Source organism: Aethalodelphis obliquidens, unplaced genomic scaffold, assembly GCF_003676395.1.
Source record: "Aethalodelphis obliquidens isolate GAN/ISIS:26980383/991018 unplaced genomic scaffold, ASM367639v1 scaffold17, whole genome shotgun sequence".
NCBI lineage: Eukaryota > Metazoa > Chordata > Mammalia > Artiodactyla > Delphinidae > Aethalodelphis > Aethalodelphis obliquidens.
In genome coordinates this window covers 19,276,677-19,293,882 of record NW_020837961.1, presented here as the reverse complement: position 1 = coordinate 19,293,882, position 17,206 = coordinate 19,276,677, and the positions used below count along the sequence as shown (strand labels likewise).

General features: G+C 39.8%; 1 protein-coding gene across 7 annotated transcripts in view; it reads right to left on the bottom strand.

Moving 5' to 3' along the window:
- Positions 1-17,206, bottom strand: part of NFKB1 (nuclear factor kappa B subunit 1) — a 122,054-nt gene that overhangs the window by 48,679 nt on the left and 56,169 nt on the right. For 6 of the 7 annotated variants that reach the window (XM_027117017.1, XM_027117015.1, XM_027117011.1 and 3 more), the window contains one exon: positions 8,068-8,216. In XM_027117017.1, the coding sequence (XP_026972818.1) occupies positions 8,068-8,216 (149 nt within the window). Of the gene's footprint in view, positions 1-7,287; positions 7,453-8,067; positions 8,217-17,206 lie in introns of those variants that run through there. The other variant, XM_027117016.1, reaches the window with a different exon arrangement.

The window sequence follows — 17,206 nt, the reverse complement described above, 5'->3', positions numbered from 1 at the left end:
AATCATTCAATAGAAACAGATCCAGAAATGAAATGAGACAGAAAACAGAATTTGTAGGTAAGTACATGGAAAAGCTATGAGAGATATACTCCATATAGTCGAGAAGAAAGCATTAGTATGCGAAGGAGAGGCATGGAAGATATAAAAAAGACCCCCCCCTCAAAACCCATAGAGATGAAAACTACAACGTCTGAGAAGAAAAACACACCAGATGGGATTAAGAACATATTAGACAGTACAGACAAAAATTAGTGAACTTGAGGACACAGTAAAAAAACTATCTGAAATGAAACTGAAAAGATGAAAAAAATTTTAAAAAGAAGAGATCATTAATGAGCTGTGGCATAATTTCAAATGGCCAAATATACATGAGGTTGATGTTTCAGAAGAGAAAAGAGAGGAGTGGATGGAAAAAATATTTTAAAAAATAATGGCCGAAAAGTTTTAAAATTTAATAAAAACTATAAACCCAGAGATCCAAGAATCTCAGTGAACCACAAAGCACAAGAAACATGAAGAATATAACACTAAAGCTTATCATAATCAAACTGCTGAAAACTAGCGATGAAGAGAAAATCTGAAAAGCTGACAGAGAAAAAAACTGACACACTATGTACAGAGGAATAAAGGTAAGAATGACAGGAGACTTCTTTTTGGAAACAAGGCAAGCCAGAAGACAGTGAAGCAGCATATTTTAAGGACACGAAAGAAAAACTGTGTCAACCTGTATTTCTATACTCCTCAAAAATATCTTTGAAAAACAAAAACAAAATAAAGACTTTAAGATGTACAACTGAAAGAATTTATCAGCAGCACACCAGTGGTATAAGAAAAATTAAAGGACGTCAACACATGGGTAAGTATAAAATACTTTCTTTCCCTTATTTAAAAGTTTCTTTAAAAGATAACTGATGATTTAAAGCAAAAATAAAAAACAATATACGGTGGGATTTACAACATATGCAGATGTAAAATATATGACATAATAGCACAAAGGTCAAGAGAGGGGAAATGAAAATATACTGTTAACATGCTATACATAGAGAGGTATAATGCTACTTGAAGGTAGACTATGATAAGTTAAAGATGTATAGTATAAACCTAAAACAATGGCTAAAAAATACAAAGAGGTATAAATCTAAAAGGAGATAAATGAAATGACAAATAATCAATTAATCTAAAAGAAGGCAGGGGAAGGGGGAATGAAGAATAGATATGACAAGCAGAAAACAAACAGCAAGAGGGCAGATTTAAACACAGCCATATCAGTAATCATATTAAATAAAAGTCACCTAAACACCCCACTAAAAGACAGAGTATGTGAGACGGAATACAAAGTAAGACCCAACTATATGCAGTGCATATTTACTTTGAATATAAACACACAAAAAGGTTAAAACTAAGAGGATGGGGAAAAAAATGTTCCAAGCTAACATTATTCAAAAGAAAGCTGAAGTAACTATATTAGTTTCAGTCAAGGTAAATTCCAGAGCAAAGAATATTACCAGGAATAAAAAAGAAGGTCATTTCATAATGATAAAGGGATCAATTAAGAGGACGTAAGAATCCTAAATTTTTATGCATCTAATAAAAGAGCTTCACAATACAAGAAGCAAAATCTTATAGAACTGAAAAGAGAAATAGATGTATTTATGAATACTGTCAGATTTCAATAATCTTCTCTCAATAATTAATAGAACAAGTAGAGAGAAAATTAGTAAGGAGAGAAAAGCTTTGAACAAACAACCTTACCCAACTGACATTTACAGAACATGCGTTCAATCTGATCAGACTAAACATTCTTTTTGAAGTGCACCAGGAACATTTACCAAGACAGACCAGGGCTTCCCTGGTGGCACAGTGGTTGAGAATCTGCCTGCCAGTGCAGGGGACACGGGTTCGAGCCCTGGTCTGGGAAGATCCCACATGCCGCGGAGCAACTAGGCCCGTGAGCCACAACTACTGAGCCTGTGCGTCTGGAGCCTGTGCTCCGCAAAAAGAGAGGCCATGATAGTGAGAGGCCCGTGCACCGCGATGAAGAGTGTCCCCCGCTTGCCGCAACTAGAGAAAGCCCTCGCACTGAAACGAAGACCCAACACAGTCAAAAATAAATAAATAAATAATTTTTTAAAAAAAAGGACTGACTTAAAAAAAAGACAAGACCATATTCCCTCCATAAAACAAGCCTCAATATATTTAAAAGGAATCAAATGATACCAAATATTCTCTTACCACAATGGAACTAAATCAGATATCAGTGACAAAGTTACCTAGGCAGGAGTACATTTAAATCAAGACTGGCCACATAATAATTAACTGTTGAAGGTGGGTGACGGATACAACGAAGGCTCACTATGCTATTCTTTCTACTTTTGTATATGTTTGGAAATTTCTATAATAAAGTGCAAAAGAAAAATGAGAGCAGACATTATTAGGATAAAAAACAGAAAAAAACAAGGATCATAAATGTTAACATGTGAGAATGCAAAATGGTGCAGCCACTTTGGAAAACAACTTGGCAGTTTCTTTTTCTTCCTCTTTTTTTTTTTTTTTTGCCACACCATGCGGCACGTGGAACTTCCCTGACCAGGGATCGAATCCGTTCCCACTGCAGTGGAAGCCTGGAGTAGTCTTAACCACCGGACCACCAGGGAAGTCCAACGATTTGGCAGTTTCTTATCAAGATAAACATACTCTTAGCACACATCCCTACAATTCCACTCCTCAGTATTTACCCAAGCCAAGAAAAATGAAAACTTATGTTCACACAAAAGGTGGCTTTGTTCTGAAAAACTGGAAACAAACCAGATGTCCTTCAACAGGTGGATAAACTGTGATATATCAACACAATGCAACAATGCAACAGTACTTATTAACTAAAAGGAATAAACTACTGACAGACTCAGCAATCTGGAGGAATCTGAAATACATTATGCTAAGTGAAACAAGTCAGACCCAAAAAGGCTACATATTGTAGGATTGCATCTGCATATCATTCTGGAAAAGGCAAAACTATGGGGGTAGAACAGATCAGAGGTTGCCAGTGCCTAGAGTTGGGGGGGAACCTGACTCCAAAGGGTCACACAGGGATTTTCAGGATGGGGGATGGAGGGAGGGAATAAAACTATTCTACGCCTTAATTGTGGTGATTATATGAGTATTTATCAAAACTCACAGAACTGTATACTTTAAAGGGTGACTGTTACAGTATTTAAATTAATTTCAAAAATTTTTAGAAAGACAGGTTATCACAGTTAATAATGGGTTAGTAACGGGACTGGGACTACAGTCCTGTTTCTTACTCAAAATGCCATATTCTTACACATCAGTGGTTTTCAAAGTATACTCTCCAGACGAGCAGCATCAGTATCACCCAAGAATTTATTAAAATGCAAATTCGTGGGCCTTATCCCAACCCTACTGAATCAGAAACGCTGAGGGTGGCGCTCAGCCATCCATGTTTTAACCAGCCCTCCAGGTGATTCTGATGGCCCCTGAAGTCTGTGAACCACTGCTCTACACGATGAGACAGGGCAATGAGATCAGGATCTCTGGAAGTAGGGCCTGGCATCAGTATTTTTACAAAGTGACCAAAGGTGACTTTAATTAGCAGCCAGGTTTGAAAACCTCTACACTGTGCCAGATGCTGCCATCATTATGATCGTCTGGGAACTGCCTCTGCCCTTTGGCTAGGTTCAAATCCCCAGGTCCTTGGGCTGGGATTCTAAAGTGCCTCCTCCATCTGGCCTTTCTTCACCTCCAGACTCAAATATTGACTTCACGGCTAGCCTGAGATTTAAAAGCAGCCCTTGACTCACAATACACACCCTAGGTTTGGAAGTTGGATACTTCCAATCTCAGTCCAGACCTTGTCCATTTTCTCCAAACAGCTCCTTTTCTGTGCATTAAGGTTGAACCATATGAAACTGCCAGTAGCTAACTGTTCTTGCATCTACAAAAATAGCAGTTTAATATGATCTGCATTAGTTCATTGAGGGAAGACTTGCTTCTGTTTTGCATTTTTATATTTCTATATCTACTTCGAGTGCTTACCATTGGTATATGCGGGAAATACTAGTTTAAAAAAAAGAAAAACTTCACATCTCTCTAAATCAGGGCTGCCAGGAAGCAAGCAGAGGGTGTGGTGATTATTGGTGAGGAAGGTGGCTTAAAGCAAAGTCAAGTAACAGTTTCCATTGAATGCAAATTTCAGAGAACTAAAATGCTGTTGAAACAAACTGCTGATATTCAGGATAGAAAATAAAACACCAAAGATTATTTTTATGAGGACAGGCACGAAGGACTAACTAAATAAGTGAGTAGGAAATAAAAAGTCAAAATTAAAGCTAACTAAAAGAAGTTAAAAGGACAAGCCCCTCAAATTAAACCAATCAAACTTACAATCATGACTTAGTTATCTAAAACATGAATAGTTTAATATAGATAAGAAAATATCTTCGAAAATATAAATTAAATTTTACTGAGAACTCATGCTGAGAGTAAAGTGAAGAGAAACACTCCAAAGAAAGGTCATTCTTTTGGTTTTGATCATTTAGAAGTTATTTATCTTCTCAATGTCATTTTCCATATACCTTTTTTTTTTTTCTTTTCGGCCACACCAAGTCCGGCATGCACCATCTTAGCTCCCCAACCAGGGATCGAATGCGTGGCCCCTGCATTGGGAGCGCAGAGTCTTAACCACTGGACCACCAGGGAAGTCCCTCCATTTATCTTTTTTGATGTGTTGGATTGATGCCCAGCTTATGAATTTATACTCTTAACCTAAACTGTATTGAAAACTGCTTATCATGGTTCTGTTTCTAGTATTGACAAGTCTAAGGAATAACTCTGGCTATCTTCCTAAATTTCTCTATATGCTATTCTTACCTACAAGTTAGAACTAAATAAGAATAATCGTTGATATCCTGTAAATACACATGAGGCAAGTTGGCTCATGTTATTTCATAGTATTAGCTAATGTTAGTTCAGTGTAGAATTTGGATGTAAAGGGCCTGGAGGTAGATTCTGTAGCCTAACATTCAGATTTTATAAGGGAAGAAATTAAAGTCCCCAAGAAGTCATGCAAATTGCCCCCAGTCCTACTGTTGTGAGTGACAGAACTGGAAACAGAATTCTGGTTTCCAGACCCCCAGCATGAGACTCTTTCTACTAAAATGCAACAGGTTCTGGCATTAGAAACTTAAAAAAAAATAAGAGAGACAAATGAAATCGTGAAGGAAATACTGCATTTGGGGAAACACTGTACGCAAAAGTTTCTCAGTTAAAAATCGAATTATAAAAGGAGTACCAAGGTTTCACAGAGCACTCTGAATGGGAGAGGCTACTGAGTCTACTGTAACTCTTAGGTGGCATCCTCTTGCTTACATTTCTTGGTGAAACTGCACAGTATTAGAAAACCCCACAGAGCTATGACCAGACATCTTGATGATCACATGTACAAGTTTAGATGCTCAAACTGTTGAACGAATGAATGAATGAATGAATTCCAACTACCGAACCCCTCATGCCAGCACTAAAAGAGAGTAACAGATTTCCTCACTTTCCTTGGAGACAAGGAATTTACTTTTACTCCTGCTGTAGGTCCCAAATTAAATAACCATTAGTTCCTCCCCAAATCCTCAAAGACTACTAAGGCAAACCACAGAAACACCAAATTACAGATACCATACTGGAATGTTTATAATAACAAATATTGTTAGTAGGGAAACTTCATGTATAATTTCCTCTGAAGGATATGATTATCACACACATTAAACAGGACCAAAGAGAATATACACTTCGTACTGACAGTAGCCTACTCGAGTAAATCTGCAGAGACACTACGTGATCAATTAGGCCGAAACTCTTTGACAATTACCCTGCATTTCAAAGCTCTCATAGGTCAGTCAGGAACTGTAAGGGTATTCCAAAACAAACGATGACCAACTGTGACACACAAGAGGAAACGGGCCAGCCTTTCAAGAGGATGTTGAAACAAGGTCATTTAAAGCATAGTTGAATTTTTCAAATCAATTTAGGCTTCTTCCTCCAATCTAGAGTTTTTTTTTTTCTCTGACATCAAAAGAATCAGATTTTAGTGACTTAAAAGAAAGCTCTCTAGGTTTTTCACACTTGAAAATTTTAACAGTCAAACAAAGAAATACCAAGGAACATGAAAGTTCAACCTCCCCAATAACAGCCAACTTGAAACCTGATCAGAATTCAAAGCCTGAAATGTTACCATCAGCTTAATTATAGTTGATTTAAACAATTCCTTTCTTTTGAGTGAACAGTCTAGATTAACTGGGATTTTACTGTAAACTATTTAAACCAGTATTAGGAAGCCCTGAAAGATATTCCTGAAAATTAGACAAATTTAATTAAAAATTTCTTTTGAATTGAATTTATTTCTATAATACTTCATTCATTAAAAATGGCTTGTTTTATCTCTCTGACCAACCCTTAAATGAATATGTCTCTTTGTATTTACATTTCAAGTCTAATGAATGCCAAGACAAATTTATAATCCTTGGTTGTACACACTTTAAAAAAAAATTGAAGTATGGTTGCTGTACAATATTATATGTTACAGGTGTACAATATAGTGATTCAAAAATTTTAAAGGTTATACTCTTTAGTTATTATAAAATACTGGCTGTATTCCCCATTTGTACAATATATCCTTGTAGCTTATTTTATACCTAGTAGTTTGTACGTCTTAATCCCCTACTCCTATATTGCCCCTCCCCCCTTCCCCCTCTCCCCACTCATTTGTTCTCTATTATCTGTGGATCTGTTTCCTTTTTGTTATACTTACTAGTTTATTTTTTAGATTCCATACATGAGTGATATCATACAGTATTTGTCTTTGTCTGACTTACTTCACTTAGCATAATACCTTCCAGGTCCATCCATGTTGCTGCAAAATTTCATCCTTTTTTATGGCTGAGTAGTATTCTATTGTGTATATGTATATACACACATCTTCATCATATATATATACATATACCACATCTTCTTTATTCATTCATCTGTTGATAGACACTTAGGGTGCTTCCATATTTTGGCAATTATAAATAATGCTGCTATGAACACTGGGGTGCATGTACCTTTTTGAATTAGTGTTTTGGGTTTTTTGGATATTTACCCAAGAGTGGAATTGCTGTGTCATATGGTAGTTCTAGTTTTAGTTTTTTGAGAAACCTCCATACTGTTTTCCACAGTGGCTGCACCAATTTACATCCCCACAAACAGTGTTTGAGAGTTCCCTTTTCTCCACACCCTCACCAACATTTGTTCTTTGTGTTCTCTTTGATGACAGCCATTCTGACAGGTGTGAGGTGGCATCTCACTGTGGTATTGATCTGCATCCCTGACACTCAGCGAGATCAAGAATCTTTTCATATGCCTGTTGGCCACCTGCAAGTCCTCTTTGGAGAAGTGTATATTCAGGTCCTCTGCCCATTTTTTAATCCGGTTGTTTGTTATTTTGATGTTGAGTTGAATGAGCTGTTTGTATGTTTGGGAAATTAAGCCCTTATCATTTCTGTGCACACTTTCTAAGCAACACAGAACTGAAATAATATTTACCTATCCACTTCATGCTCAACATGTTCACACTGTAAATCGAGAATCAATAGTTCATTAAGGGAATCACCAAAGGTATGAAATCATCCATAAAGTGTTGATTTCTGCTATAGCCAGTTTTCTTCTAATTTGTCCTTATCCTTATTTCCAGAAGGAAAACATTGCTAAAAGTGGCACACATGTCTCATAGGTCAAGTGACTGCATAATTTATCATCCAAACTGGGCCACTTTTGAGAGTGAAAGGGGGTGCTATAAATAATTAGGCCAGGACAACAGGTACAAAGTGGGTTGTATCAGGGAAATCCAGACAAGTGGGCACCTTACTCTTTGGAGTCCTCGGAGTCCAAGTGAGAGCTCAAATTTTCATTTTCTGGGGCTCTCTGAGGGTCTTGGAAAGACCCTTAATAAAAAGGGCCTGTTCCCTGGCTGCCATGTTTGATGTGCACCTCCCTTCCACCACATCATACACCCTCACTTACCCGACCACCATGTCCTTGGGTCCAGCAGTTACAGTGCAGATGCCATCCTCACAGTGTTTTCCCACCAGGCTGTGTGCATGCAGGTGGATGTTTTTTCCATTTGTGACCAACTGAACAATAACCTTTGCAGGTCCCACATAGTTGCAGATCTATATAAGAAGCACATTTCAAAGTTAGCACATCTGACTATATTACAACATGGGAAAATGCTTAAGACAAGCCAGTTAAGTATAAAAAGTGTGATATAAAATTAAGCATATCTGTACATATACGACCACAGCTCGGTTTTGAAAAATATGTGAACAAATGATGAGATGGAAATAAATTAAAATGCTAATGGCGGTTGTTTTGGGTGTGAAACATATTCTGCAGGAAGCAGACCATTTAAAATACAGCACGTATTGTTAACATTGGAAGGAAGAGCACATCTTGGAGGATGCTGTATCCCCTTGCTACTAACCAAGAACACAGTTTCAGCTGCACCTTCATTGCATTTTTGGTCATAAAAGCTGGGTAAAAGATCAGTGAGAAGGGTATTGGGGTTGATTGATTGATGGAAACCAAGAGAAGGAAAGAGGTGACCAGAAAGAGTCCGTCCTAACTCTCTGCCATGAGATTAGGCAGGAGAGAGAGTCTTGCCCAGGGACCTGGCTATGAAGCTTGGCCATGGACGCCCAAGCCCATGGAATTGGCCTGCAGTGATCTGTTTCTTTAATTCAAATAAGTGTACTACCTAAGTGCAAACCCTTAGATCTGACACCTGTTTAGCTCTTGTTTTAGAAGATTTTTCCATTTAAAGTAACTTATAGTTTTTATTGTTATACCTTTAAAATGATGACAATAGCAATAAAAAGAAAACTGCAAGGAGATAATGACATTTTAAGTAAAGAGAGCTTGGACACCCTTTCTCCTCTAGTTGGTTCTCCAGCCCTCTATAGGAGACCACAGATTCCTTCCTTGAGAAAGCCCCAACACTAAAACCATACTCACAGAAAAGACCAATGGCTTTATTTTTAAACTTCCTGAATATTATAAGTCAGAAAGCTGTGATAAATTCAGCCAAACTGTTGGAAATGCACCGTATCTCCTCAAAGGGTGGCCGGCTATCCTCGTTTGCCCGGGAATGAGGGGGTTTCCTGGGATGCAGCACTTTCAGGGCTAACCTAACTCCTTAGCTAACCTAACTCCAGGTCACCCTAACTCCTTAGCTCATATTGTCTCTTTTTAAGGAAGTATATGACCTAAATCCACGACCTCCCAACTATACAATCGTTAGAAATATTTCAATCTGCACAAGCAACCCTTAGCTCAGAAGAAAGAGAAAGTAGATAGAAATCTCATGTAGCGATGGATCCTTGATGGATGTCTTTCTGAGATATACTTGAGGAAGAACCTACGCTTGCCAGTAAAATTGCTTGGAAACAGAATTCCTTTCCACCAATCTACTTCTACTATAAATACCATCAAATGAATTTATATTCCATTGAGGCATGATTTTGTTAGGATTTTTTCAGTATGGATTTTTTTCCCCAATCCAATCTCCCACTCTAAGAGTTGAGGAAAAGTTGATCAGAACTGGGATTATTCCCCAGAGGCTTTCGGGGGAGAGAAGTTTCCTCTCCTGAACAAAGGACAGACTCCCCTCTGTCCACAGTGTAGCTCCACTGGAAACCTTAGGGCCTCTCTGCCTGAACCCAGGCTCAGAACCGCTGCAAAAGTTTGCTTCCCAACCCACTAACACCCCTTCCCAAGGAGCAGGGCCACCTGCGGGAATGTCCTCCAGTCCTTGCAGAGCAAGCTAATCGCAAAGAATGCTTAGGATTAAATTAGCTTCTGACCACCTCAGAGCACAAATAAATAATTTCTTAAATAGGTTAAACACTTAAAAAGCCCCCTGGGCATAAAACCAATTATGAACTTAGTGCTTTCCCTTTTATAACAGGTAGAAAGCCTTTGCCCTTCAGGGTAGGACAGGGAATGAAAAGTTCTGGGTTTGCTCCAAAGTTGGCTGTTGTCCCTACATACTCCCTGGATTGCTGATGTCAGTTCTGTGTCTTGGTGTCAACATCTGAAATCAGCCTTTGTTATGATGACATATTTCACAGGGACTTCTTTGACAGTAAATAAACAGTGAAAGAGCATGAAATAGACCATGTCATTTCACTTTTAAGTGCACTGAGCATAGGAATGCAACAGTGTAAGGCATGACGAAATGCTTCACTTGGGTGAAATCAGGTAGGCTTTCCACTTAAGCAGGACACCAGAAGGAATCCATCCATTAAAGCCCAATCCCTTTGGATATCTGAACCCTTCAACGTTACCACTATGACGGAATCAGTCACAGGCACTGAAGGAAAGAGGTGGGAGGTCTCCTCAAAAAGTACTCACATCTTTTTCTTGCTATTACTTCATGATCGAAGGGTGGCAAGAATGAGGAACTGGGTAGTCTCTGAGGTAAAGGGCCTGAAAAATGTGCCAATGACTAATGTGCTGTTTGATCCATTTGAAAGAGCTCAAGTCAGCATGGCATCATCTGGTTTTTCACATAGGCCACAGGGCAACGACAGGGAGGCCCCTGGGTTTTGTGGACTTTCCAAAATACTGACTGAAGGAAGAAAGCTGAGGCATGGGGACACACAAAAAAAATACTATTTTCTATTTTCAGGCTCTATGGCTAATGAAGACAGTGGAATTCTACCTTAGGGGAGGGAATACTTCATAAAATGCCACAATGACAGAGAGCTATTTGCAACTGACTCAGAAATTCATTTGTTCTACGGAGAATCAGATTATTTTTATTCAGCCTCCCTTTTACTTCTTTGCATAGTGCTTCCCTTGAAAATTAAGTTTATAGAAAGCAACTGTGTCTGCCAGAAAGGGTGGGTTATTTTTTAAAGAGTCTGAGCATAGCAAGCTTTTAATAAACACTATTGGCTTAAATACAAGTTAAGCTATCACTTAGAGCCAAGGAGACAAAGGTGGCAATCAGCTACCAAGGGACACAGGGAAAGCATGGACTTGACAGACAGACTAGCTAGGTTTGAAGACAGTTCCACTGTTTACTACTTCTGTGACCTTGGGCAGTGTTCAGCTCATCTGTAAGATGGGGATAATAACAGGACCTCACAGGTTTGTTATGAGGATTAAATACATTAATGCATGGAAAGCCTTGAAGACCACTGCCCAGTAAATAACAGCAAAACACAGTGTTAACCACGATCTTATTACTGTAATACATTCCTCTACCTAGAGACCTTTAAATAATACAACTGCCCTGAGATGAATGTTTATAAATCCCGTTTAAAGGCAGGTGGCTGGAATAAATGACCAATTCAGGCCACTTCTATTCCTAGGGTAAGACTTTTTTCCAGAGTGACATATTTATTTTACTGGACTTTGTTATTTATTTATTTTAGTAATAATTATGTTATTGTAGTAATACCTATCATTCTTGGAGGTGCTCAGGTTTCCTTGGCTTCTTCCAGGAGCTTTATGACTCAATACCTACTGATGACCACAGGCTAGATCTGCCTTTTGAGTAAGAAACAGAAACCAGGTATCTCAGATAATACCAAACTTAGTCAAATCACCTCCTTTTATTTAAAGCAACTAACTCTGTCATGCTCTGGAAAAGTGCATACTGGTTCTTTAAAGCTGATTAAGAGAAGTAACCTAGAATTTTCTAAGAATCAGATTTTGAAAGGTCCACTTTACTTGCTGAGTTAATAATTTGGACATATCACTTTGGCAGAATGTAGAGTCAACATGAATATGAGACGTGACACATGAAGTAGTTCTTTTCTGCTGAGTTTTTCCTCATGAAGTGATGATGATGATACCTGAAGAAGAGGAGGGGAAAATCCACACTTTTCAAACAGAAATCTACCCTAACTTTACTTGTGTATCTAACTTTGACCTCTACTGCTAAAGCAGCAGAGGAATGTGGTTAAATTCAAGAGCTCTGACGCCAGGCTGCTGTGCTCAAGCCCCTCTGTTGTCACTTAATAGCTGGGCCAGCAGGGAAGGATGGTTAACATCACTGGACATCAGCTTCTCCACCTTTAAAATGAAAGTAATAATACATTTGCTTTCATAGGATTGTTTTTAAGGATTAAATGAGTTAAGTGCTTGGCACCTAACAGGATTAGCAATCTCAAATATAAACCCTCTCTCCTATCCAGGCTATTACCTCACCGACAACCAAAATGTATCCATTTATTCAGTGGGTACTTATTAAGTCCCTTCTATGTCCCATGCACTGCAGTAGGTCAGGGAATGGAGGGATACACAGCTGAGTAGAAAACAGACATAACTCCTGTTCTTACGGGAATTAAAGAGTAGGACCAATACTGCTCAAAAATATCACAAATAAACGTAAGTGCATAACTATGAAGCACTTACACGGGACATGAAGAATAGGGATTTGACCTGGTCAGGAAGTCAGAGAAAGCTCCTTGAGGGAGTAATGAGGACTGAGCTCTCAAAGAAGAGTAAGAATGTAACAAGGGACAACGGGGTGGGTAGGGGTTGAGAAGAGTATTGCTGGCAGGGAGAGCAGCACAAACTGAAAGCTCTGTGGTGAGAGTCCGACTCGTCATCTCCTCAGTCGTACTTACTACCACCTTTCAGGGTTTCCTTCCCGTGGTTCCTACCACCTGAGGGTGTCCCTTCCTTCTCTTCCCTGTGTAGAACCATCCATTCTTCAAGGGTACAACCTAAATCTGAATCTTCCATGACACTCCCTTCACCACTTTAGCCCACAAAACTCCACCACTGTCCCTTTTTTGGGGAATGTGATAGGAAGAGGGCAGGAAAATTATACAGAGTTCATTGCAGCAAGAAGATGGTAAAACCAACTAGCAACTGAAGGGTTACTGTCTTACCTCTCTTGCTTGTTCAACTCCCAGAGCACATCTAGCTATACTTCCTCACTTTCTGGTTTTTTTTTTTTTTTTTTTGCGGTACACGGGCCTCTCACTGTTGTGGCCTCTCCCGCTGCGGAGCACAGGCTCCGGATGCGCAGGCTCAGTGGCCATGGCTCACGGGCCCAGCCACTCTGCAGCATGTGGGATCCTCCCGGACCGGGGCACGAACCCGTGTCCCCTGCATCGGCAGGCGGACTCTCAACCACTGTGCCACCAGGGAAGCCCTCACTTTCTGTTTTTATGGAAGGGAAGGGGACTTGTTAACTCGGCCCATCTTCACATCAGCCCTGTGGGATCAGTAGTGCCACCCAATCCCACAGCCAAGGGAAGTGAGGCACATTACAATGAATTAAACCACCATCATTCCTGTAACTGGAGTGATTGGGCAGCCCTTTGAACTTGGGTCTGTCCACCTCCAAAGCCCGTTCACATTCTCCAGTACACTGGCTACCACTTGGCTTAATCACTTTTTCTTCTGTATATGTCCGGTGTGCACAGTGTTTCATAGCTCTCCTTTGCCTAGCACAGTGTTCGTGACAGTTATCCCTGAAAAACCTGTTTGTTTGGTTTTGTTGGTGGGTGTTGTGGGGAAGAAGGTCTCATGAAAGGTGTGAGGTGGCAGAAGTGCACTTGTCCCCCTGTAAGGCTTCTTTACAAACAAAATCATGCCACAGACATTATTAAACTGTGCATTGATTCTCCTCTGTTACGGTGCAAGTCATACTACAAAATGAAAAAGGAGAAGGAGGAGGACAAGGGAAGGGGGGAGGGAGAGGAGGAGCTGGAGAAGGAAAGAAAAGAACATGATTTTCATAACATACCTCCTCTCAGTGACGCAAAAGAGACTTTACTGTTCTTTATTCTTTATTATTTGTTGAGTACACTGGAAGTACTGAATAACCTTCATCAAGCAAGATGGTACAGAACCATATCTAATAGTTTCTGGCATAGGGTAGGAAGATGCTTGGTAAAGTTAGTTCCTTCTTTTTAAGCCAGCAGACTTCAAGCTAATCCAATCTGGGACCAAATCCCAGCTCTTTCTTCTTCCAGCTCTGTGGGCTTACAAAAGATAAATAACCTCTCTGAGCTGCACGCTCTATACCTACAAAATGGGACAATAATGGGACCTCAGAGGGCTGTTGTGAGAACCACACAGTGTCTGGCACATGGCATGTACTATGGAAGCACCAGTTTCTTTCCTTCTCTTTTATAAAAAGGGGCTGTTTCCCACCTCGATTTCCCAAAGACCCTGTGAAGCAGACAGACTTGGCACTATCATCCCCATTTTGCAGATAAGAAAACAGTTCAGACAGATTAACAAATGACATAACCCAAGGTGAGACAGTCAAGATCTGGAGGATGCTGGAATTCATCCTGAGTCTTCTGAATGTAGGTGCAGTGTTCTTGTAAGATGGGATGACATGAAAATATCCTCTTTGGCCCACTCACTGTTGATAACATGGTTGTTTTTCCAGTAGTGCTCCTGGATTTGCGTTGATTCGTTCACATTCTTTCATCTTTTTTATTGCCCTACTTATTTGACCAACAGCACACGTGGCTCAGATGTTTGTCTGGGATTGGAAGGGCAAACTGGCCCATTAAACACAACTAAATAGACAAAGAGGGCTTCATCAACTATGTAGAGAAGTGGAATAAAATCACTATCTATGTAAAACTCCACTTTGCAAGTTTTGAGTTTTCTGTCATACTTTGACCCCTGGTTTTTGTTTTATTTGAATTTTCAGTTTCATTACATCAAATATAGCCACTTATAAATCATACTTTTTTCAGAAAATCAAGTAACACACTATTGCTAACTCTGCGGACTTGCACCTCAATAGGTGTCATTATCTCATTAATATATTAAAAATAAATGTTTACCCTTTGCATGGCCCAATTGTTCATGGTTACAAAATAATATGTAACTTATGGATGAACTGTGTTGCAAATGTTCATTTATAGGCCAGTTTTTTTGGAACCTGGCTTATAAACCTGGTTTATTCTTTTGTTTATTTTTTTAAAAATAAATTTATTAAAAAAAATAAATTTATTTTTAAAAATAAATTTATTTTAAAAAATAAATTTATTTTTAAAAATAAATTTATTTATTTATTTTTGGTTGCATTGGGTCTTCATTGCTATGCGCGGGCTTTCTCTAGTTGCGGTGAGCAGGGGCTACTCTTCGTTGCGGTGCACGGGCTCTTTTTTATTGCAGTGGCTTCTCTTGTTGCGGAGCACGGGTTCTAGGCACGCGGGCTTCAGCAGTTGTGGCGCGAGGGCTCAGTAGTTGTGGTGCACGGGCTTAGTTGCTCCGTGGCACGTGGGATCTTCCTGGACCAGGGCTCGAACCCGTGTCCCCTGCATTGGCAGGTGGATTCTTAACCACTGCGCCACCAGGGAAGCCCCTAAACCTGGTTTATTCTTAAACAGAAAATAAAACAGTAGTATTCTTTTCTACTGAATTTCTTTTCTACATCTCTTTACCCTCATTGCTGCACTACGTGCATTCTCAAATTCTTTTTTTTGAACAAAGCATAAAATATATAGTATTTAGTCAGACCTTTAAAAGATATCCCCAAACTAACCACTTCTTACCGTCTCTACTGCTACTCCCTGGTTTCAAGCTGCCATGATTAGTTTCCTATGCCTCCCCCACTTCCCCATGGCCTGTTCTCCTAGGTGATCCCGTTCAAGTCAGGTCATGCCAAGTGTGGACACTCCTCTACTCAAAGTCCTCCAAAAGTGAAAGCTGTTGTAGATGAATGAGTCGTCAAGGGGACTCACTGTAGTGTTCTGGGTATATATGATTACAGTTTTCCATGGTAAGAAGTTAAAAAAAACCCTCAGACCCTCTAATGGCTTTCCATCTTAAAGGCCAAAGTCTTTACGACAGCACACAGGCCCTGGGCCCTCTGACCCCACTTCCTCTTTGATCTTGTTTCTTACTCCTTCTGGAGCCACATCAGCCTCCTTGCCAGCTCAGCTCCTGCCTGAGAGCTCCTGCCTAGAACACTCTTTCCCTGGATACCTGCATGTTCTTTTACCTCCCTTCAGGATTTGCAGAAATGCCATTTTCTCAGGGGAGCTTTCATGGGTTACCCTACACCCTATCTAAAATTTTAACACTCCCATCCCTGAATTCCTTGCTGCTTTCCCCTGCTTTTTCTCCCTGCGTTAGTTACCATTTAATATACTACATATCTTACTTATTTTGATTATTGCCTAACTTCCCCATTAGAACAAAGGCTCTGTAAGAGTGGGGACAATGGTTTCTTCCCTGTCATATCCCAAATGCCTGCAATAATGTTTGTTATACTGTGGGCATTCAATAATTAATCCTGTAGCAAATGCATGATTAAATAAGGTGACTAAAATGTCAGCTAGGAAGGCGATTTATTAAAATATAAAGAGCTGTGTTAGGTAGGGATGGAAATTAAGAAATTATACTCTTTTGTTATTTTGTCTTTTCAAAAAAAAAAAAGGCTAGATCCTAGTGCAGCCTCTCAATAGGCTATTTAAATTAGAATGTGATTATTTACACCAGAGCAGAACATTAGCGTAAGTTGATTGAAGGGCATCTTGGTGTGGGTTCTATCTGGACCTGCAGTATGGTTAGAGGAATCTAACTGCTGAGGGTCAGGAACTCAGGCAGCTGTGGGAAAGTGAAGGGAAGGTGACTCTTGAATCATCTTGTTGGAAAATCAAGGTAACAGTGCTCCCGAAGTCCAAGACACCCCCTTGGACTTCCCCCTTTCCACCCCAACGGCTGTTACCCATAAGGCATTCTCCTGCTGTACTGAAGAGGCTAGGGACTTGACTCAAAACATTTTCTCTATTCCTTGCCTTACTATTGCCCTCAGGGATCAAGAATTCACATTTCTGGTTCACCCCAGTTTCACAGTCATGTACTCCCCAAATGAGAGGGCCCTTCTTTGATATTCACTCTGGTGACTGACATGAATAACCACTCCACAGGACCTTACCATAAAGCAGTGCAGGCCTACACCTCCAAGATCTCAAACTACTGGGCTCCCTTTCAATAAAGAGCACAGGCTCTTTATTTATCAGATGGACCCAGCTCTGAATCCTGGCTCCTCCCATTACTAGCTGTGCCATCCTGGGCAAGTTACTCAGCCTTTCTGATGTGTTTTCTCATCTGTAAAATGTGAATGCAAATACATAATGTCTGAATTTTCACAAGGATTACAGGAGGC